Below are 17,171 nucleotides of genomic sequence, written 5' to 3'. Positions count from 1 at the left end.
TTGCAAAGAATTGATACATGTTCAATAATCACAAACAATCAACACTACATCAAGAACACAAACAACATTTTCAAAGCAAGGAATTCAATCACAACATCAAAACCCAACAATATCCTCTAACAACCATTACCCACATAATACCCATCATTTTCATAATTATAGGAAATGATAACTCAGACCCTTACCTTAGAGATGATGATTGAGTTACTCTATAGTGTTCTAGCAAGCTTGGGTTGATCAAGATGATGCTCTTCTTCTCCAATTTCCTCTTCCTCCTCCAAACCCTAACTTTTCTCTCTTTTCTTCTCTTGTTCTCCTCCTTCTCTCCACTTCTTTCTATTTCTCTTCTTTCTATTTCTATTCTATTTCTATTCTTTGTTTTAATTAAATAAAAACTAACTAATGGGCTTAATTGTTACACCTCCCTTAATTACTATATATACCACTAGGCCCAATAGCTATTATACCATAATTCTCATAATTAAACTCTAATAATATATTAACACACAATAAAATATTTTACCGAAATAATTATAAATCAAACATTATAAAAATAATAATAATAATAACACTTAATAAAAATCGGGGCGTTACAACTCTCCCCCACTTAAATATTTTCGTCCTCGAAAATTACCTCATTCGAATAACTCGGGGTAGGAGTCGCGCATCCTGTTCTCCAATTCCCATGTCGTGCTTTCTCCGACTACACCAATCCAAACAACCTTCACCAAATCAATTTCCTTTCCCCGTAGGGACTTCGTCTCACGACCTTCGATCCTCAAAGGCATCGTCTCAACCGTAAGGTTATCGCGCACTTGAATATCATCCATTTGAATCACATGAGACGGATCCAGAATATACTTCCTAAGTTGAGACACATGGAACACGTCATGCAAATTCGAGAGGTTTGGCGGTAACGCCACTCTATAAGCAACGTTTCCCACTCTACTCGTAATTTGATACGGTCCAATGAAACGAGGAGTCAACTTCTTAGCTTTCAATGCTCGTCCAACACCGGTCGTAGGTGTGACTCTTAGAAACACATGATCACCCTCTTGAAATTCCAAATCCTTTCTCCTCTTATCATGATAACTCTTTTTCCTACTTTGAGAAATCTTCATCCTATCTCGAATCATCTTAACCGTCTTGGTAGTTTCTCGAACAATCTCGGGTCCAAGTACCACACTTTCACCAGATTCATGCCAACACAACAGATTCCTACACCTCCACCCATACAAAGCTTCAAAAGGCGCCATTCCAATACTTGAATGGTAACTATTGTTGTAAGTAAACTCCACCAATGGAAGGTGAGTATCCCATGAACCTCCTTGTTCAAGAATACACGTCCTTAACAAATCTTCCAAGGATTAGATAGTCCTCTCCGTTTGACCATCCGTCTGAGGATGATACGCCGAACTCAACCTCAACTTGGAACCTAAAGCTTCTTGCAAACTCTTCCAAAATTCTGAAGTGAACCTCGGATCTCTATCCGAAACAATACAAAGAGGAACACCGTGCAGCTTCACAATAACATTGGTATAAATCTCCGCCAACTTCGACACCGGATAACTTATGTTAATAGGAATAAAGTGAGCCGACTTCGTAAGCCTATCAACAATCACCCAAATAGCATCACATCCTCTAGATGTATTCGGTAAACCCGTCACAAAGTCCATGGAAATGCTATCCCACTTCCACTCAGGAATTTCTAACGGTTGCATCAACCCCGCAGGTTTCTGATGCTCCACCTTTGATTTCTAGCAAGTCAAGCACGCATACACGAACTGAGCTACTTCACGCTTCATTCCCGACCACAAAAATAATCTTTTCAAATCTTGGTACATCTTAGTCGCTCCGGAATGAATACTCAAATTACTCCTATGGCTTTCTTCCAAGATCATCCTTTTTATATCCACATCATCGGGAACACAAATCCTATCACGAAACCTCAACACACCTTGTGCATCCAATTTGAAATCCTCATCCTCAGATTGTCCGAGTCCAATGATCACATCAACAAGTTTCATATCCAACTTCTAAGCCTCTCTAATGCTATCAAGAAAATCATTGTTAATCTTTAACATACCCAAAATCACACTTCTTGGTGTCACCTCGATCACTAAGCTCATATCTCGGAATTTCTCAATCAACTCCAACTCTTTCATCATCAAGGTCGACATATGCAAAGTCTTCCTACTTAGAGCATCGGCCACCACATTCGCTTTTCCCGGATGGTAGTTCAACCCAAAGTCATAATCCTTTAGCAATTCCAGCCATCTCCTTTGTCTCATGTTCAGCTCTTTTTGATCAAACAAATACTTCAAGCTTTTATGGTCACTAAAGACTTCAAATCTAGATCCATAAAGGTAATGTCTCCAAATTTCCAAAACAAACACAACCGCCGCAAGCTCCAAATCATGCGTAGGGTAGTTCTTCTCATGAATCCTCAATTGTCTAGAAGCATAAGCAACCACCTTACCATTCTGCATAAGCACACCTCCTAATCCCATCTTCGAAGCATCGCAATAAACCACAAACGGTTCCTCGGGATTTGGCAAAATCAAAATCGGAGCCGTTGTCAACCTTTTCTTCAACTCAAGGAAACTTTCTTCGCATCGGACATCCCATACAAAAGCAGCACCCTTACAAGTTAACTTAGTCAAAGGAAGTGCCAACTTAGAAAAGCCTTCTATAAACCTCCTATAGTAACCTGCCAAGCCTAGGAAACTTCTTATCTCGGTAACTGACGTAGGAGCTTCCCATTGCAACACCGCATCAATCTTCGATGGATCAACCGCAATTCCGTCACCGGAAACAACATGACCAAGAAAGCTAACTTCTCTCAACCAAAACTCGCACTTAGACAACTTAGCATACAATCTCTTCTCTTTCAACACTTGCAAAACAATACGCAAATGTTCCACATGTTCTTCCTCCGACATAGAATAAACCAAAATGTCGTCTATGAACACCACCACAAATTGATCCAAATATGGATGGAAAATGCGATTCATGTACTCCATGAATACTCCCGGTGCATTAGTAACGCCAAAAGGAATCACTGTGTACTCGTAGTGTCCATAGCGAGTCCTGAAAGTAGTTTTCTGAATGTCCTCATCTTCATTTGTAGTCTGAGTTCCCGACAAAGCAAACACTTTACCACTCTCTTGTCCCCTCTTTGGCTTTTGAGATTTAGCACTGATATGTCCTCCTTCCCCACATTTAAAGCAAACAACATCCTTCTGCTTACAATCACTAGCCCCATGTCCCGGCATACCACAACGGAAACATCTCGTTTCACCAAGCCTACACACATTACTCTTGTGACCCGACTTTCCACACTTGAAACAGATAACATTAGCAGGAGCATCTCCCCCACTTGTTCTTCGACCCGGAATCACTTTCTGTTTCCCTTTTCCAACCGGAGTTTCATATGGCTTACCACGGTTGTGTTGGCCCCTTCCTCTCTTCTCAGACAAGATCTTATAGTGTGCATTGTTGTCCTCTTCAAAGATTCTACAACTATCAATCAGATCCGCAAAGACGCGAATCTTTTGATATCCCATAGCTTTCTTAATTTCCAGACGCAATCCATTTTCAAACTTGATGCACTTAGAGAATTCGGCATTGGCTCCATCATAGTGAGGATAGAACTTAGCCAATTCAGTGAACTTAGCAGCATACTCCGTGACTGACAAGTTCCCTTGCTTCAACTCGAGGAATTCAATCTCTTTCTTTCCTCGCACATCTTCTGGATAATACTTCCTCAGAAATTCTCTACGAAACACTTCCCAAGTAATCTCCTCGCCCGCAATTTCCAACCTTACACGAGTGTCCACCCACCAATCATCGACTTCACCTGACAGCTTATGAGTTCCATAACGGATCTTTTGCACAAGAGTGCAATCCATCACTCTGAAGATTCTTTCAATCTCCTTCAACCAAACCAAGGCTCCTTCAGGATCATACCTACCCAGAAAAGTAGGCGGGTTCTCCCTTTAAAACGTCGCCAGACTACGAGACCCCACGTTCTCGTCAGCATTGGGTGGGTTCTGGAACGCCTGAGCCATTGCCTGCATAGCTGCAGCAAGAGCCTCATCATTCCTCCCAGCGTTTCTTCCGGCCATCTTACACTTCCGCTCACAACACAAACAAGAATTAGCAACAATAACAACACAAGGTCGTTAAACAACAAAAGACTCAACAACGTGGTCGGATGGACCAACCTGCTCTGATACCACTAATGTAACACCCCAATTCTACCCGTCGTAAATTCAATTAAAAATCAGAGTAAACAAATTTCACACAAAATTGAGGCATCACATATATCATTTCATCAACACTTAAACAAATTACACAACACGGCAATTGCGCAAGGATCCACTTAGTCCTTGTTAAATAATAAACAACACTGTATATGGATTCACCTATTCCATATAGCAGCAATACACAAAACATCACAACGGAAATCATTTAGATAATTAAGTTCAGTCGTACATTTACACATTCAAAGAAAACAAGCAAACAAATGCCCATCGCAACTATCATATACAATGATATACAAAAGGGCATTGTTACTATCAAAATCATGAAAATCGTTCAATAACCCCTGAGCGTTACAATCCTAATCAGAGCAATGACGCCAAAAGTGTGCTACCACTATCCTCCTCTCAACGCGGAGCACCTGCACATTACCAATATAAAGGTAACGGCCAACAACAAAAGGGTGAGATACTCAAATCATATAATCAAGATAATGATAAGCAATATATAAGTAAATTCGGAAAGTTAGAAATATTGTTACCACATCGCACAATCCTTCACTTGAATGCTTATGTATTTAATCATAAACAAAGTCAACAATCATCCACAACATCAATGTTACATCATAGCATCTCATCACTTTAACATTTCATCAATCCATCATAAAACATTACGATTCATCGCATCATCGCAAAATATCACCGCACATCATAAACCGTCACATAACAACAATTATCACAAAATGCGGGAATAAACATAACCAACATATGTGACTCAACTATGCAAATGCTATGCGGTACCGACTCGTCGCTTTGCCATTAAGGCCAAGGCTTTATGCCCACTTCGCTTTTGCCAAAAGGCCACGTCGTTATTGCCAAAAGGCCACGTCGCTTATGCAAATGTATGTGACTCCATGATAAATGATACACATACATCAAAATCATCATTGGATCAACATAACTCATCACAATGGCCGAAGCCCACGTCGCTATTGCCATTTAGGCCACGTCGCCATTCACATGCATAAAAGCATTCACACAACATCATCTTCACCAACATCCATACATATGTTTATATATAAAACAAATGAGAATATTCATCACAATCAATTGTTTCATCATACAATCTCTTAGGTAATTCAACCTCATGCTATGTTTATTTACATCGCACACCTACACACTATAGTTAAGTGGTATTCCTCATTAATCAAATAGGCTTCCTACTATATCAATTTTTAATCACTTTTCCAAAATAATCACTTATTAAAATAAGCCTTTATAATGGCCTATAAACATCAACAACATGTAGAAAATTTCATAAGCTTCGCAACGCTTCGAACGGGGACCAAAACGGAGTTACGGTTCAAAAGTTATGACTTTTTGAAGTTTACAAAAGAATTCTGTTTTCAACTCAGTTGGCGCCGCGAACTCTCTTTCGCGCCGCGAATTTAGCAGGAAACATAGAAAATGCGTTTTTGACCGTTAAATACCTTCCGGACCTCCGATTTCGATTCCGTAAAAAGTTTCATTCTCAGAATTCAACGAACTACAATATTTTCAATATTACAAAGCCATTCTAACCACAATTTAACTTTTATTTCATCATTCTAAACATCATTCAATTAATTTCCAACACTTCATAAATTCACAATTTATGAAATTACTCATACTTTGATTCATCAACACAATAGCATATTTTTCACAACATACATCAACCCCAAACCATCAACAACAACACAACACACAATGTTATTTATCATTCTTCTAAACCTAACCCTAACATTTTGCAAAGAATTGATACATGTTCAATAATCACAAACAATCAACACTACATCAAGAACACAAACAACATTTTCAAAACAAGGAATTCAATCACAACATCAAAACCCAACAATATCCTCTAACAACCATTACTCACATAAAACCCAGCATTTTCATAATTATAGGAAATGATAACTCACACCCTTACCTTAGAGATGCTGATTGAGTTACTCTATAATGTTCTAGCAAGCTTGGGTTGATCAAGATGATGCTCTTCTTCTCCAATTTCCTCTTCCTCCTCCGATCCCTAACTTTTCTCTCTTTTCTTCTCTTGTTCTCCTCCTTCTCTCTACTTCTTTCTATTTCTCTTTGTTATATTTCTATTCTATTTCTATTCTTTGTTTTAATTAAATAAAAACTAACTAATGGGCTTAATTGGTACACCTCCCTTAATTACTATATACACCACTAAGCCCAATAGCTATTATACCACAATTCTCATAATTAAACTCTAATAATATATTAACACACAATAAAATATTTTACCGAAATAATTATAAATCAAACATTATAAAAATAATAATAATAACACTTAATAAAAATCGGGGCGTTACATCCACCACGGGAATCTGGTTGGCCTGGTTGTTGGAACAGAGTGTGCACTGGCAGCGGGCACAGTAGAGGAGACAATCTCGGAGTCAATTGTCCTCTGGGGAGGAGTTGAAGGTGTCGGAGAAGACTGGCTCTGGGCAGTCATGAGTGACTCCATTAGGGCAGTCAATCTGGCCACTTCCTCTTTCAGCTCACGGTTCTCTTGCTCTAAGTGATCCATCAGTCTTGAAATGTTGGCTCTAGTGTAGTACCGGTGAGTCAGCTTGTCTTCAAAATAAATGAAGGACACAGAGTTAGACCACAGGGCAAGGGACCGGAAACAAAACCTGCTTATGCATATGATGCATGCAATGTTTGTGCATATGATTTGTTTTTTATTTCAAAGGAACTTTAGAGTTTTATTTGCAAATTCTGGAAATATTAAACATTTTATCACATATGGAAATATCTCATCAAATAATATCAGGGAAAAGAAGTGCAACATCGTCAATCATGTACAAGAGAAAAGGAAAATAATCGTCATATGGATCCCTAGAAGCAATCATCTAAAGCTCGGGACACAGGAAGATAAGATGCACGAAGCCTCTTCACCTCCCTCTCGTAGGCTGCCTCCATATCGGCCTTCTCTTTGGCGAGTCGATCATGCTTCCTCTTCCAGAACTTAGAAGACTGAGGAAGTAGTGAAGTCCATACATCATTTGGGTCATTAATAACCTGTTGCTCAAGAAACTCAATCAACACATCCTTCTCCTTAATTTGCTGAAGCAACTCTTCACGTTCACGAATCCAGGCACGTGAACGGTCTTCTTCTCTCAACTCCTCTACTCCTTGATTAGGAAGGGTTGAAGGCCTAGCCATAATCATAGGTGTAGGTCTCGGATACTCGTAAGGCATGAGATACTCAGACGCCCTTTTCCTAACCCAAACAGTGTAAGGCTCCAAAGTGATGCAATTCTTAGGACCCAACTCTTTCCTTCCTTTCCTATGAATTTTGCGCCAAGCGCGGACCATCCTAGCTTTCAAGCCTTGGGGATCTTTACCATCCTGAAAGAATACACCTTCTAACAAAATATTATTGGGTTTATCCTTTAAAGGGAACCCAAGTTGCCGACGTGCCAAAACAGGATTGTAGGTAATCCCACCACATGTACCAAGAAGAGGTACATTGGAGAATTCGCTACAAGAGTCAATAATTTGCACACCATCATACACACGGTTATACCAAGAGATATCATCATTAGTGAGAGACATAAGTCTCTTGGACCACCGTAGACATTCCTTGTTCTCCTTGAAAGCGACCGTCTGAGGTAAGTGAGAAATAAACCACTTATACAACAGCGGCAAACAACACACAATGGTGCCACCACCCTTTGCATTCCTCATATTCAAAGAGAAGTAGGTATCGCCCAACAGAGTCGGAACGAGATTAAGAGTAGAGAAAATCCTAATAGCGTTCACATCCACAAACTTATCGATGTTGGGGAATAACACTAGCCATAGATGAGAAGTACAAATATGGCTTCAAAGGCATCCTCAGTCATGGCCTTCCCATATATAGTAGCTTGAGCAATGAGGAACTCAGAAGGGAGACCTTGAATTCCACCTTTGGTAGTCATATGAGCACCAACCAGAGATTCATCTATGTGTAACATGTCTGCTATCTCTTGAGAAGTAGGAACCTTTTCCAAGCCACTGAACGGCAACTGATCCAGAACAGGTATATCCACAAGATAAGCATACTCCTCAAGGGTAGGCAAAAGCTGAAAATCCAGAAACGTGAAGCAACGGTACAAAGGATCATAAAACTGCACCAATACCCTCATCAATCCTTCATCCACCTGAACGGTCAGAAGAGGAAGAAGCTTCCCAAAACGAGCTTTGAAACCCAAGGGATCTAATACATAAGATGTCAAATTCCTTAACTCTTTCAAGTCTGGTTGTCTGAAACTGTACTTCTTTGTATTCCTTCTTTGTCTTTCCATGTCTGAAATTTTTGCAAATAGACCTCTTAAGTTCCTTGAAAATTTTCTTATTATTTTGATGATATGAATGCAAATGGGTGCATGAATGCATGAATGCAACAATCACACTCAAGGATCAAGCAAAGCACACCAAACAAAGGTCATGGAATGGATCATGTTATCCTTAATATCAACCATCCATTTTGGTGGATTATGGTTTACACCTTATCAACACCCAAGTTCCATTGATATTAAGGATTCATGAACGGATCAACCATGAATCAAGGGTTTGTTGTAAGTCACGAGCATGGAGTTTAGGTTAGGAATCACCCAAAGGGAGTGTACTAAGGGTTTAAACCTGCCAAACATGTTCTACAAGAGGTTCCCATAGTCATCATCCCATCTTTCGGATATTATTGGAGAAACGACTACTCGTATTCCGAAAATATTCTCAAGAGAGACTCTTATGAGTGTAGTATCGCGAACAATCGTATCAAATCTTACACTTGAACGACTTTCGCACTACATCCTAAGAATAGGCCAAGATGGGCTTGGTAAACTAAGGTCCTTGGCTTCGAAGGTCTATATTGGAAAGAGTAATGTCTAACCACAACTTACTTGTGTGACATTATTGATCCCAACATGACCTCCACCAAGTGAATGGGCTTGCAAGTCAACTTGCTAAGGAATAACTCCACACAAGTCGACAAGACTATGCCATTCTCCTATCCTAAGTGCACTCGAGTTCGGGTATAGAACTCATCTCACAAAGATCACCAAGCATACAAGGAATTAATATTCAAACAATTCAATCATTACATACAATACAGTAATCCCAAATTGCACAAAAACATGTCACACAAAAAAATATACAATATAATACAACAAATATGAAAAGTAGGCAAAACCCACTAGGATGTTTCGATCCCCAGCAGAGTCGCCACTTTTCTGTAGTGGGGTATTCGTTACCATTAGAGATATTGACTAAATCCAAGGTAAACCATACAAGTCAAGTTGCCACCGCACTTCTATTTATCCAAAGGAATGGTTAGAAAGAGAACAAAAACCTAAAAGTTTTATCGAATCAAAAACTAGTAAAAATGTCAGAGATCTGGGTAAGGGGGTTGGTTATGCAATGGGAAGGTGTTAGGCACCCAAAGCATCCTAGGTACTCCTAGGGAGCCCTTTTCACACTTGTTGTAAGGTTGGCATTTTGTGAAAATTTATTTGTGCAAACATGATTGAAGGGATGGGAAAAGTGTATATGTTTATCTAATGTACTACTTACTAAAAGAAGGGTCAAAAGAAAATGACTCGCACGGATGTCGCATTCACTACATACCTATCTCATCTGCATCGGAGAATTAGAGTCTTCGTAGCTCGGCTACCTATGGGTTCAAGAGGAGTGTGCTCGCTAAGACATCGTGTCTTATGCCTACATATCTCATATGGGATGAAAATCAGAGCAAAACGTAGTTCGACTAACTACGGGGGTAAGGGTTGTGTTTTGGGGTGAACGACGTTACTACGCAATCTACCGGATGCTCGACCTTTGGAGACTTACTCGCCTGTAGTAGAAGGAGATAACGTGTTCTTAGGAGAAGAAAAATCAATGAGTTTGGGGTGTTTAGGGATGCTCATGCAAAAAGGCAGTCCTAGATGAAGGAACCGCGCTACCTTAAATGACATGCCATGAGAGGCTATATGAAACCTAAGAAATCGGTAACATGCAGGAAAAGTAAAGGGATCGAGAGATCCACCGTACGGATAAAGATCCGAAGTAACAACAATTAAAGAGATAAGAAACCCAAAGATCTCACAAGCTAAACACCATCAAAGAAAGCGAGTCAGTACAGGTAATCGGAATAGACCTCCAGGTGGTACCCCATAAATAAAGTGGAACACCAAGCAAGCTATCCCGGCAAGAGTATGTGGGCCCTCACAAAAACTCAACAAACAGGTTAGAGTAAAAGGATGAAATCAGGAGAAGACAATGCCATAAAACAGGTTAGAGCAAACAGGATAGGGTAATCAAGAGTTGTCCCCAAATCAAAATGTAACCACATGAATCATGCCATTAAAATTCACAAAAGCTCAAGAAAAGCAACCAAGGGTAGGAGGCCTAAACCTCTTTTCAAACACATGCATCAAAAGGGTATCAAATTCACCCATAATACCTCATACATTCAGAGCATTCAAATTAAAAGCATAAAGTAATGGGAATAAGGCAAACCTGACTGGAGAGATCGAATGAAATTGAATTGCCCGGTTGGGTTTGAAAAGCACTCTTAGGGTTTATATGAGAGGGAATTGGTTCTTTGTCGATGAGTTCCCTTCAGTATCTGGAGGTTTCTCTGAACTCTGTTAGCTCTTCTCTCACTATCTTTTTCCCTGCCAGGGTAATAGGAATAGAATGACCTTTTGTTTCACTGAAACTCTGAATTTATAACCTGATTTTTGTGGATCTGTGGGCTCAAATGAGAGAGGCCCAAGTCCAAAAATTTTCTGTTATATTTTATTTATTTATTTATTTATTTCGTTTTTCGGTTTTTTTTAAACACGTGGGCTTCGCCTAGCGAGCATGACAGTTCATGAACAAACTTTTGCTCCTTCAAGATTAACATTTTGACTGACGAATAGACCCCATTTGAACCTGTTGAAAGTATCTCAAGCCATTACCTTGTGTTGACTGATCATCTAAATGGAACCCACAAAGTGTCTTGGATGATACTCAAGCTTCAAACAAAATATGTTAGTGACACATTTTTGTGCTTTTGGTTAGTAAACAAAAGTAAGAGAAACAATGATGTATAATTCAAGCATGCTTGGTGATCTCAAACCAATCACAAGGAGTCCCACCCAAAGGCAAAGGGAACCAAGATGCTAAAGATCCTTGAGGCAATGCAAATGCAATGTTATGATACCATGAGGGATCTTAGGGTCAAAATTGGGGTCTTACACTCACGAAAGGTAAGTGCTTGACAAAAGGTCACAAATATTTGCAACCAGGCTTTAAAAGGATTTTCCAAACATGAACTAGACTTTGATACGCTCTGTCAAATTGGGACTTTGCAGTAGGAACGAAAACCTTATGATGTCCCTTAGGCACAACGGCGGGGATGAAGTTGTCGAAATATGGCTACCGAACCCCGGGACTCACCAAACCTACATCAGGTATTTCAAAATAAATCTAGATGAAAAGTTTCGACAGGGATACCCTTCTCGTGCAAAAGGAAATGAGGGGACTTACAAAAGGTAAGCAACGAGACACAATTTCATGTAAAAGGCAACGAAAGAACTTATAAAAGGTAATCGTCTCAATAAAATCTTCCTCATGCAAAAGGCATGGATGACTTACAAAAGGTAAATGACTATCAAAAGGTACAAAGATACTTGTAAAAGGCAAATAAAGAAGAAATACTCCGGGGAACCTTGCGGGGAATACCAATTAGAAGTTTCGTAGAGATACTCTCAGCTGGGGAAATAGAATTATCCCAACCGAGGACTTGTTGATGCTTTAGAGAAAGACTTTCATGTAGTTTATGCATGTTTGGTTTTGTATGGTGTAATGCTCCATCTCGATGGAATATGCTACGCGATTTTTAAGAATGCAATAATGATTGTTTATGCAAGATGTTGATGCATGGTCAGGATTATATGGTAGGTAAGTAAGATTAGATGATGGTTAAATCTTTTAAGATGCCAACGGGGGTTGGAATTTGGGTTTGATGGAAGAAGGATTTGACTTCCCGACATCCTGGCTTCTTGGTACTGACGGGGAGTAATGAGGCTAATCTGGGTCTCCTGGTGCCCCATGCTGATTCCAAGCAAACTAAATATGATTACCCTGAGATAATGACGATTCTCGTAACCAATCACATCAAAGTGACCCCGCTGATCTCAGAGTACCGTGAACAATAATTGGAAATTATGGCCACCCATCAGTCATTTCAAAATCAAAGTAAATTCATGTTTTCTTACAAATGCTTTTGTTGTTATCCCCAAAAAATTTAATGCGTTGTTTATTAAAAATAAATTCACATTTTACAAACAAGCAGAAAAATAAAATGAGGAGCACTTTTTGGTAAAAGAAATTTTATTGATGAGAATTGGCCCATAGATGGGTAGTTACATGAGGAAGCAATCCCTAAAAGAGGTAATTGCTAGAAAAGTAAAAGAAACAACGACAATGAGAAAAACTCGGATTTCCCTTGAGTTTCGATTCTTCTATAACCCTTATATCCTTAAAGTTCCTTATACTCTGCCTCTGAAAAGAGTGACTAAATCGATTGTCCCCGTTAGGGGTTCCCATGTTTGAAGTGAGAGATTCATATATTCTCGACATGCCGCAGCCTCTTGCCTTTTAAATCCCTAACTTTTGCCTAGACTACCCTTTCGGATTTTCAGCCTACCAAGATACCCTTTTTTTCCTAAGTCTCCCTTTCGGGTTTTCAAATTAGCAAGTTAAATTCTTTAGGCGAAGTATTTTTTTGATTGCGTCCGTGTTAACTGGTGATGCAAGATCTTCACCCTCCATAGTGTTAGGCGGTAGGCCTAGATCTAGAGGGGGTGAATAGATCTCAAGTTAAAAATTTATTAGAAAATTTGACTTAGAAAAATTTATGGAGCGGAAGCAAGTTTCAAATATTTCCTGGATTAAAAATCGTCTAACCGAGCCTACTATTGAATAGCCCGGATATGCGTAAAGGTGTCAATGGTATGATAATAATCTACAAGTTGATTATCAACACTTTAAACAACAAATTGAATACTCTAATATTGTAATGATTTATATCCAATGACATCAACACATAAAAAACTAGTTGAAACAATTTGTCAAACACTTTACGTGCAATCAACAAAGTTTGGATATCAGTATATTGTTTGTAGTTCTTAGAAATACAATCACTATCAAATGGTATGTGATTACTATAACAACACAAAGTAACAAAGAATTCAAAACTTATTATCCAAAAAATGTTGACCAAGAGATCAAAGTAATCAACAATTTATGAATTGAAAAATAAGAGAGAGAGAGAGAGAGAGAGAGAGAGAGAGAGAGAGTATGCAAGGAATTATTTAGGAAGTTCTACAATCGACCTTGCTATGGGTACGCCTTCCCTCAATTCGAATTCGAATTGATATATTAATATAATAAATCTTACTATGCAAATGTATGAATACAAGAGATGAGAAATCAAATTCCATAAACCCTAAGTATGTTCTTGACTCTAGAACCTCTATAAACCTTTATCAATCTTGATCAAGTAGGTAACCATGTCGCTTCAATTCACCTGTTGTTGCTACTTCCTTGCAAGACACCCCTTGTCCCAAGGCTTTCACCCGGATGAATTAATCCCAAGCGCATGATCATTTAACCAACATTACCGCTTTAATTCACATGTTGTTGCTACTTCCTTGCATGATCTCCTTGTCTCAAGGCTTTCACCCGGCTGAATTAATCCCACGCGCACACTTATTGAACCCAAGATTTGTCAACATAATCCCCCATTTCAAGCTACTCCTTTACCGACACACCTAGTCTCAAGGCTTTCACTCGATCGGATCCGAATTGCATAATCCTGTCAAAAACCTTCAAACCCTAAAGATCTTGAAGGAAAACCCTAACACTGTTTTTTATTTGAATCCCTCAAAGATCTCAACCCAATATTCTCGGTACAACAAACTTAATTGGACGTTATCAATCCTAATCTAGATGGCACCCAATCAAAAAATGATTATGTGTAGTTTGATTGTGTGTATGCATAGATTAAATAGAAGATGATGAGATGCTTTGAAATCTTGGATTCATATAGATTTTACTCACTCTAGAAATCTTACGAGAGAACTATGCATGTATGAAGTATATATATATATGTGCATAGGTAAGTGGAAAACATAAGGAACAAAAGAAACTTTGAGAAAAATATGAAAATATGCAAAAATCACTTGTATAGGTCGACCTGTTGAAGTCATGTGTCAACCTGTCAAGGTTATGCGCCTTCTATTGAAGCTAGCGGAAATATACCCGACCGTATCGCACGCTCGAACATACAACAGAGTCGCCATCGAACTTTATTTATCCCCAAAGGGAAGGGAAAACATTGATAAAACCTGAGGGAAAGAGATATACTGGGTAAGGAAGTCGGTTATGCAAGGGGAAGATGTTAGCACCCCAAACATCCATGGTACTCCATGGGAACCGTTTTGATTGTTCTCGCTCGAATATGTGTTATCTAAAGATTACTCTCAAAAGAATGGGAAATAGAAGAGAAATAAATAAAATGCTCGGTGAGGATTGGGGCCCTCATGCCTACGTATCCTCATAGTGCAATGACGAATTCAGAGCTTCGTAGTTCAAGGAACTAGAAGCAGAAGGTGAATAGAAGTGTGATCAAAGTATGGTCTAAACCAAAGGATTAATATGATTTGAACTCCAACAAGGGGTGAAAATATGAACCCAAGGGTAAGGTGGCTATTACCAATACATGGACTAGCAGGCCGCCACTATAGGGTAAAACCGAAAAGGCGAAGAAACAAGTGTTTGGGTGCAGTCCCAAACATCTCTTGGTTCACAAGGTGACGCAGGAAGGAGCACAAAGAAGTAGTGTATTTGGATCAAAGAATAAGTATATAACATGGAGTGAAAGAAGGTAGAATATGAATGTATCATGGGATGAACGGAAGAATGCCCTAGGACATGAGTGATAAATAAGTATGCTCGCGGAGGGTTCGAACCCTCGTGCCTACGTATTCTCATCGTGCAATGAGAAAATCAGAGCAATCGTAGTTCAGCCCACTAGGGCTGAAAAGAAAGAGAGATTCGATAGGATTGCCCAGAGGCGAGGTAGATTGCTTAACAAGCAAGGACATGGTACTAACCGATGATGGTAATCAACCACAAGGACAAATGAGATATTGCCTGAGTCTGAACTCCATAGGGTAAGATAGATGGGTGCCATAGTCTGAACTAAATACAAGGCCAGGAATGGATTCCCAGAGTTTGAACTCAAAGGGGGCAACGAAGATATAATGTCAAGGTTTGAACTTGGAGTCAATGTCAAAGGTTGCCAGAGTCTGAACTCCATGGGCAAGATGGATAAGCATGCCATAGTCAGAACTAAAAGGTAAAGGAACTGATTTAAATACCAGAGTCTGGACTCCATCTGGGAGGAAGAGTATCATTCCAAAGTACGAACTATATGTGAAACGCAAAAGGTAGCCAGAGTCTGAACTCCAAGGGCTGGATAAATGAATTCCAATGTCTGAACTGTAAGGCAGGGTAGTATGTTAAAGTCAAAAATGTATAGCCAAAATCAAGATAGCCAGAGTCTGAACTCAATAGGGCGAGGATGCCAAGATCTATATCTTATGGGAAAAGAATAAAGCCAGAGTCTGAACTCCATGGGCTAAAGAAACTTACCAAGGTCTGCACCTTGAGGGCAAGAAGCAAGACCAGAGTCTGAACTCCATGGGCTAAAAGAAGTCGCCAAGGTCTGCACCTTGGGGCAAAGGATAAAGCCAGAGTTTGAACTCCATGGGCTAAAGGAAGTTGCAGGTCTGCACCTTGAGGGCAAGAAGCAAAGCCAGAGTCTGAACTCCATGGGCTAAAAGAAGTCGCCAAGGTTTGTACCTTGGGGAAAAGGATAAATCCAGAGTTTGAACTCCATGGGCTAAAGGAAGTTGCCAAAGTCTGCACCTTGAGGGAAAGCAACAAAGTAATCCATCCCAATATATGTGTTGGGAGGAAACGGAAGAAACCGTCATCCACGAGGAGATATCTCAGTGGGGAACTGCAGAAGGAAAGGACAGACACTTTCTGCTTATGGGCTGACTCTATATGGAGAGATTTAAACACCCGACATCTGCTTGGGAAGATCTATAGAGAGATCTGTATCACCCAAAGCAGGAGACAACAGACAAAAGATATATGGCAAACAATGCAACATGAATATCTGAATGTTTATGAATATGCATGCATATGCGTGATCATGTGTGATGAATGCTGACAAAACAGACAATTCTAACACAAACAGGCCCAGGAATCAAACGCCCGGTACTATACTTCCAGGGGGAAAACCAACTGGAAAGCCAATCTGCTAGAGATCCACATGCTGTAAAGCAAAGATCCGCTGGGTACTGCAGGGATCAGGAGAATCCTGAGGATATCTGCAGGGGATCCCAGCATCAACTGAGAAACAAAAGTTCATGGCTCAACTAAGAACTGCTGCAAAAGCAACTCCAAACAACTCTGGGGAACAACCCACTGCCGGAGAATCATCCGAGTAGAATCTAACTACACAAGTAACTCTACTGGGGGAAACTGTTAACTATCCTTTCGGGGAACAAACCACTGAAGGAGAAAAACCACACAAGTAGATTCTGCAACAAGCCACTCTATTCGGGGAGAACATACATCCGACAGATCACACAAGTAGATTCTGCAAATAGCCACTCTACTGAGGATCAAGAGTAAATCAGGAAATCGTTCCAATCTTTGGGATGCTAGAGCCACTAACCGACCCTACTGTGGATTGAGATAGCTTACAACAGGCAGAAGCTGCCACAACACCCA

At 39.8% G+C, this 17,171-nt stretch overlaps 1 protein-coding gene across 1 annotated transcript; it reads right to left on the bottom strand.

The window, feature by feature from the left end:
- Positions 1 to 635: 635 nt before the first annotated feature.
- On the bottom strand, positions 636 to 1,256 carry LOC127103829 (uncharacterized). Its single transcript, XM_051041070.1, has one exon. The coding sequence runs from the start codon at positions 1,254 to 1,256 to the stop codon at positions 636 to 638; it is 621 nt and encodes a 206-aa protein (XP_050897027.1).
- Between the last annotated feature and the right edge of the window lie 15,915 nt (positions 1,257 to 17,171).

The sequence above is a fragment of the Lathyrus oleraceus genome, chromosome 7, assembly GCF_024323335.1.
Source record: "Lathyrus oleraceus cultivar Zhongwan6 chromosome 7, CAAS_Psat_ZW6_1.0, whole genome shotgun sequence".
Taxonomy (NCBI): domain Eukaryota; kingdom Viridiplantae; phylum Streptophyta; class Magnoliopsida; order Fabales; family Fabaceae; genus Lathyrus; species Lathyrus oleraceus.
Note: the sequence above shows the minus strand (reverse complement) of the source record. Positions and strands in the feature narration are given on the sequence as shown.

Bases quoted from the DNA above. Each gene is read 5' to 3' on its own strand.
- LOC127103829 (XM_051041070.1), bottom strand. From the start codon at position 1,256: ATGGCGCCTTTTGAAGCTTTGTATGGGTGGAGGTGTAGGAATCTGTTG.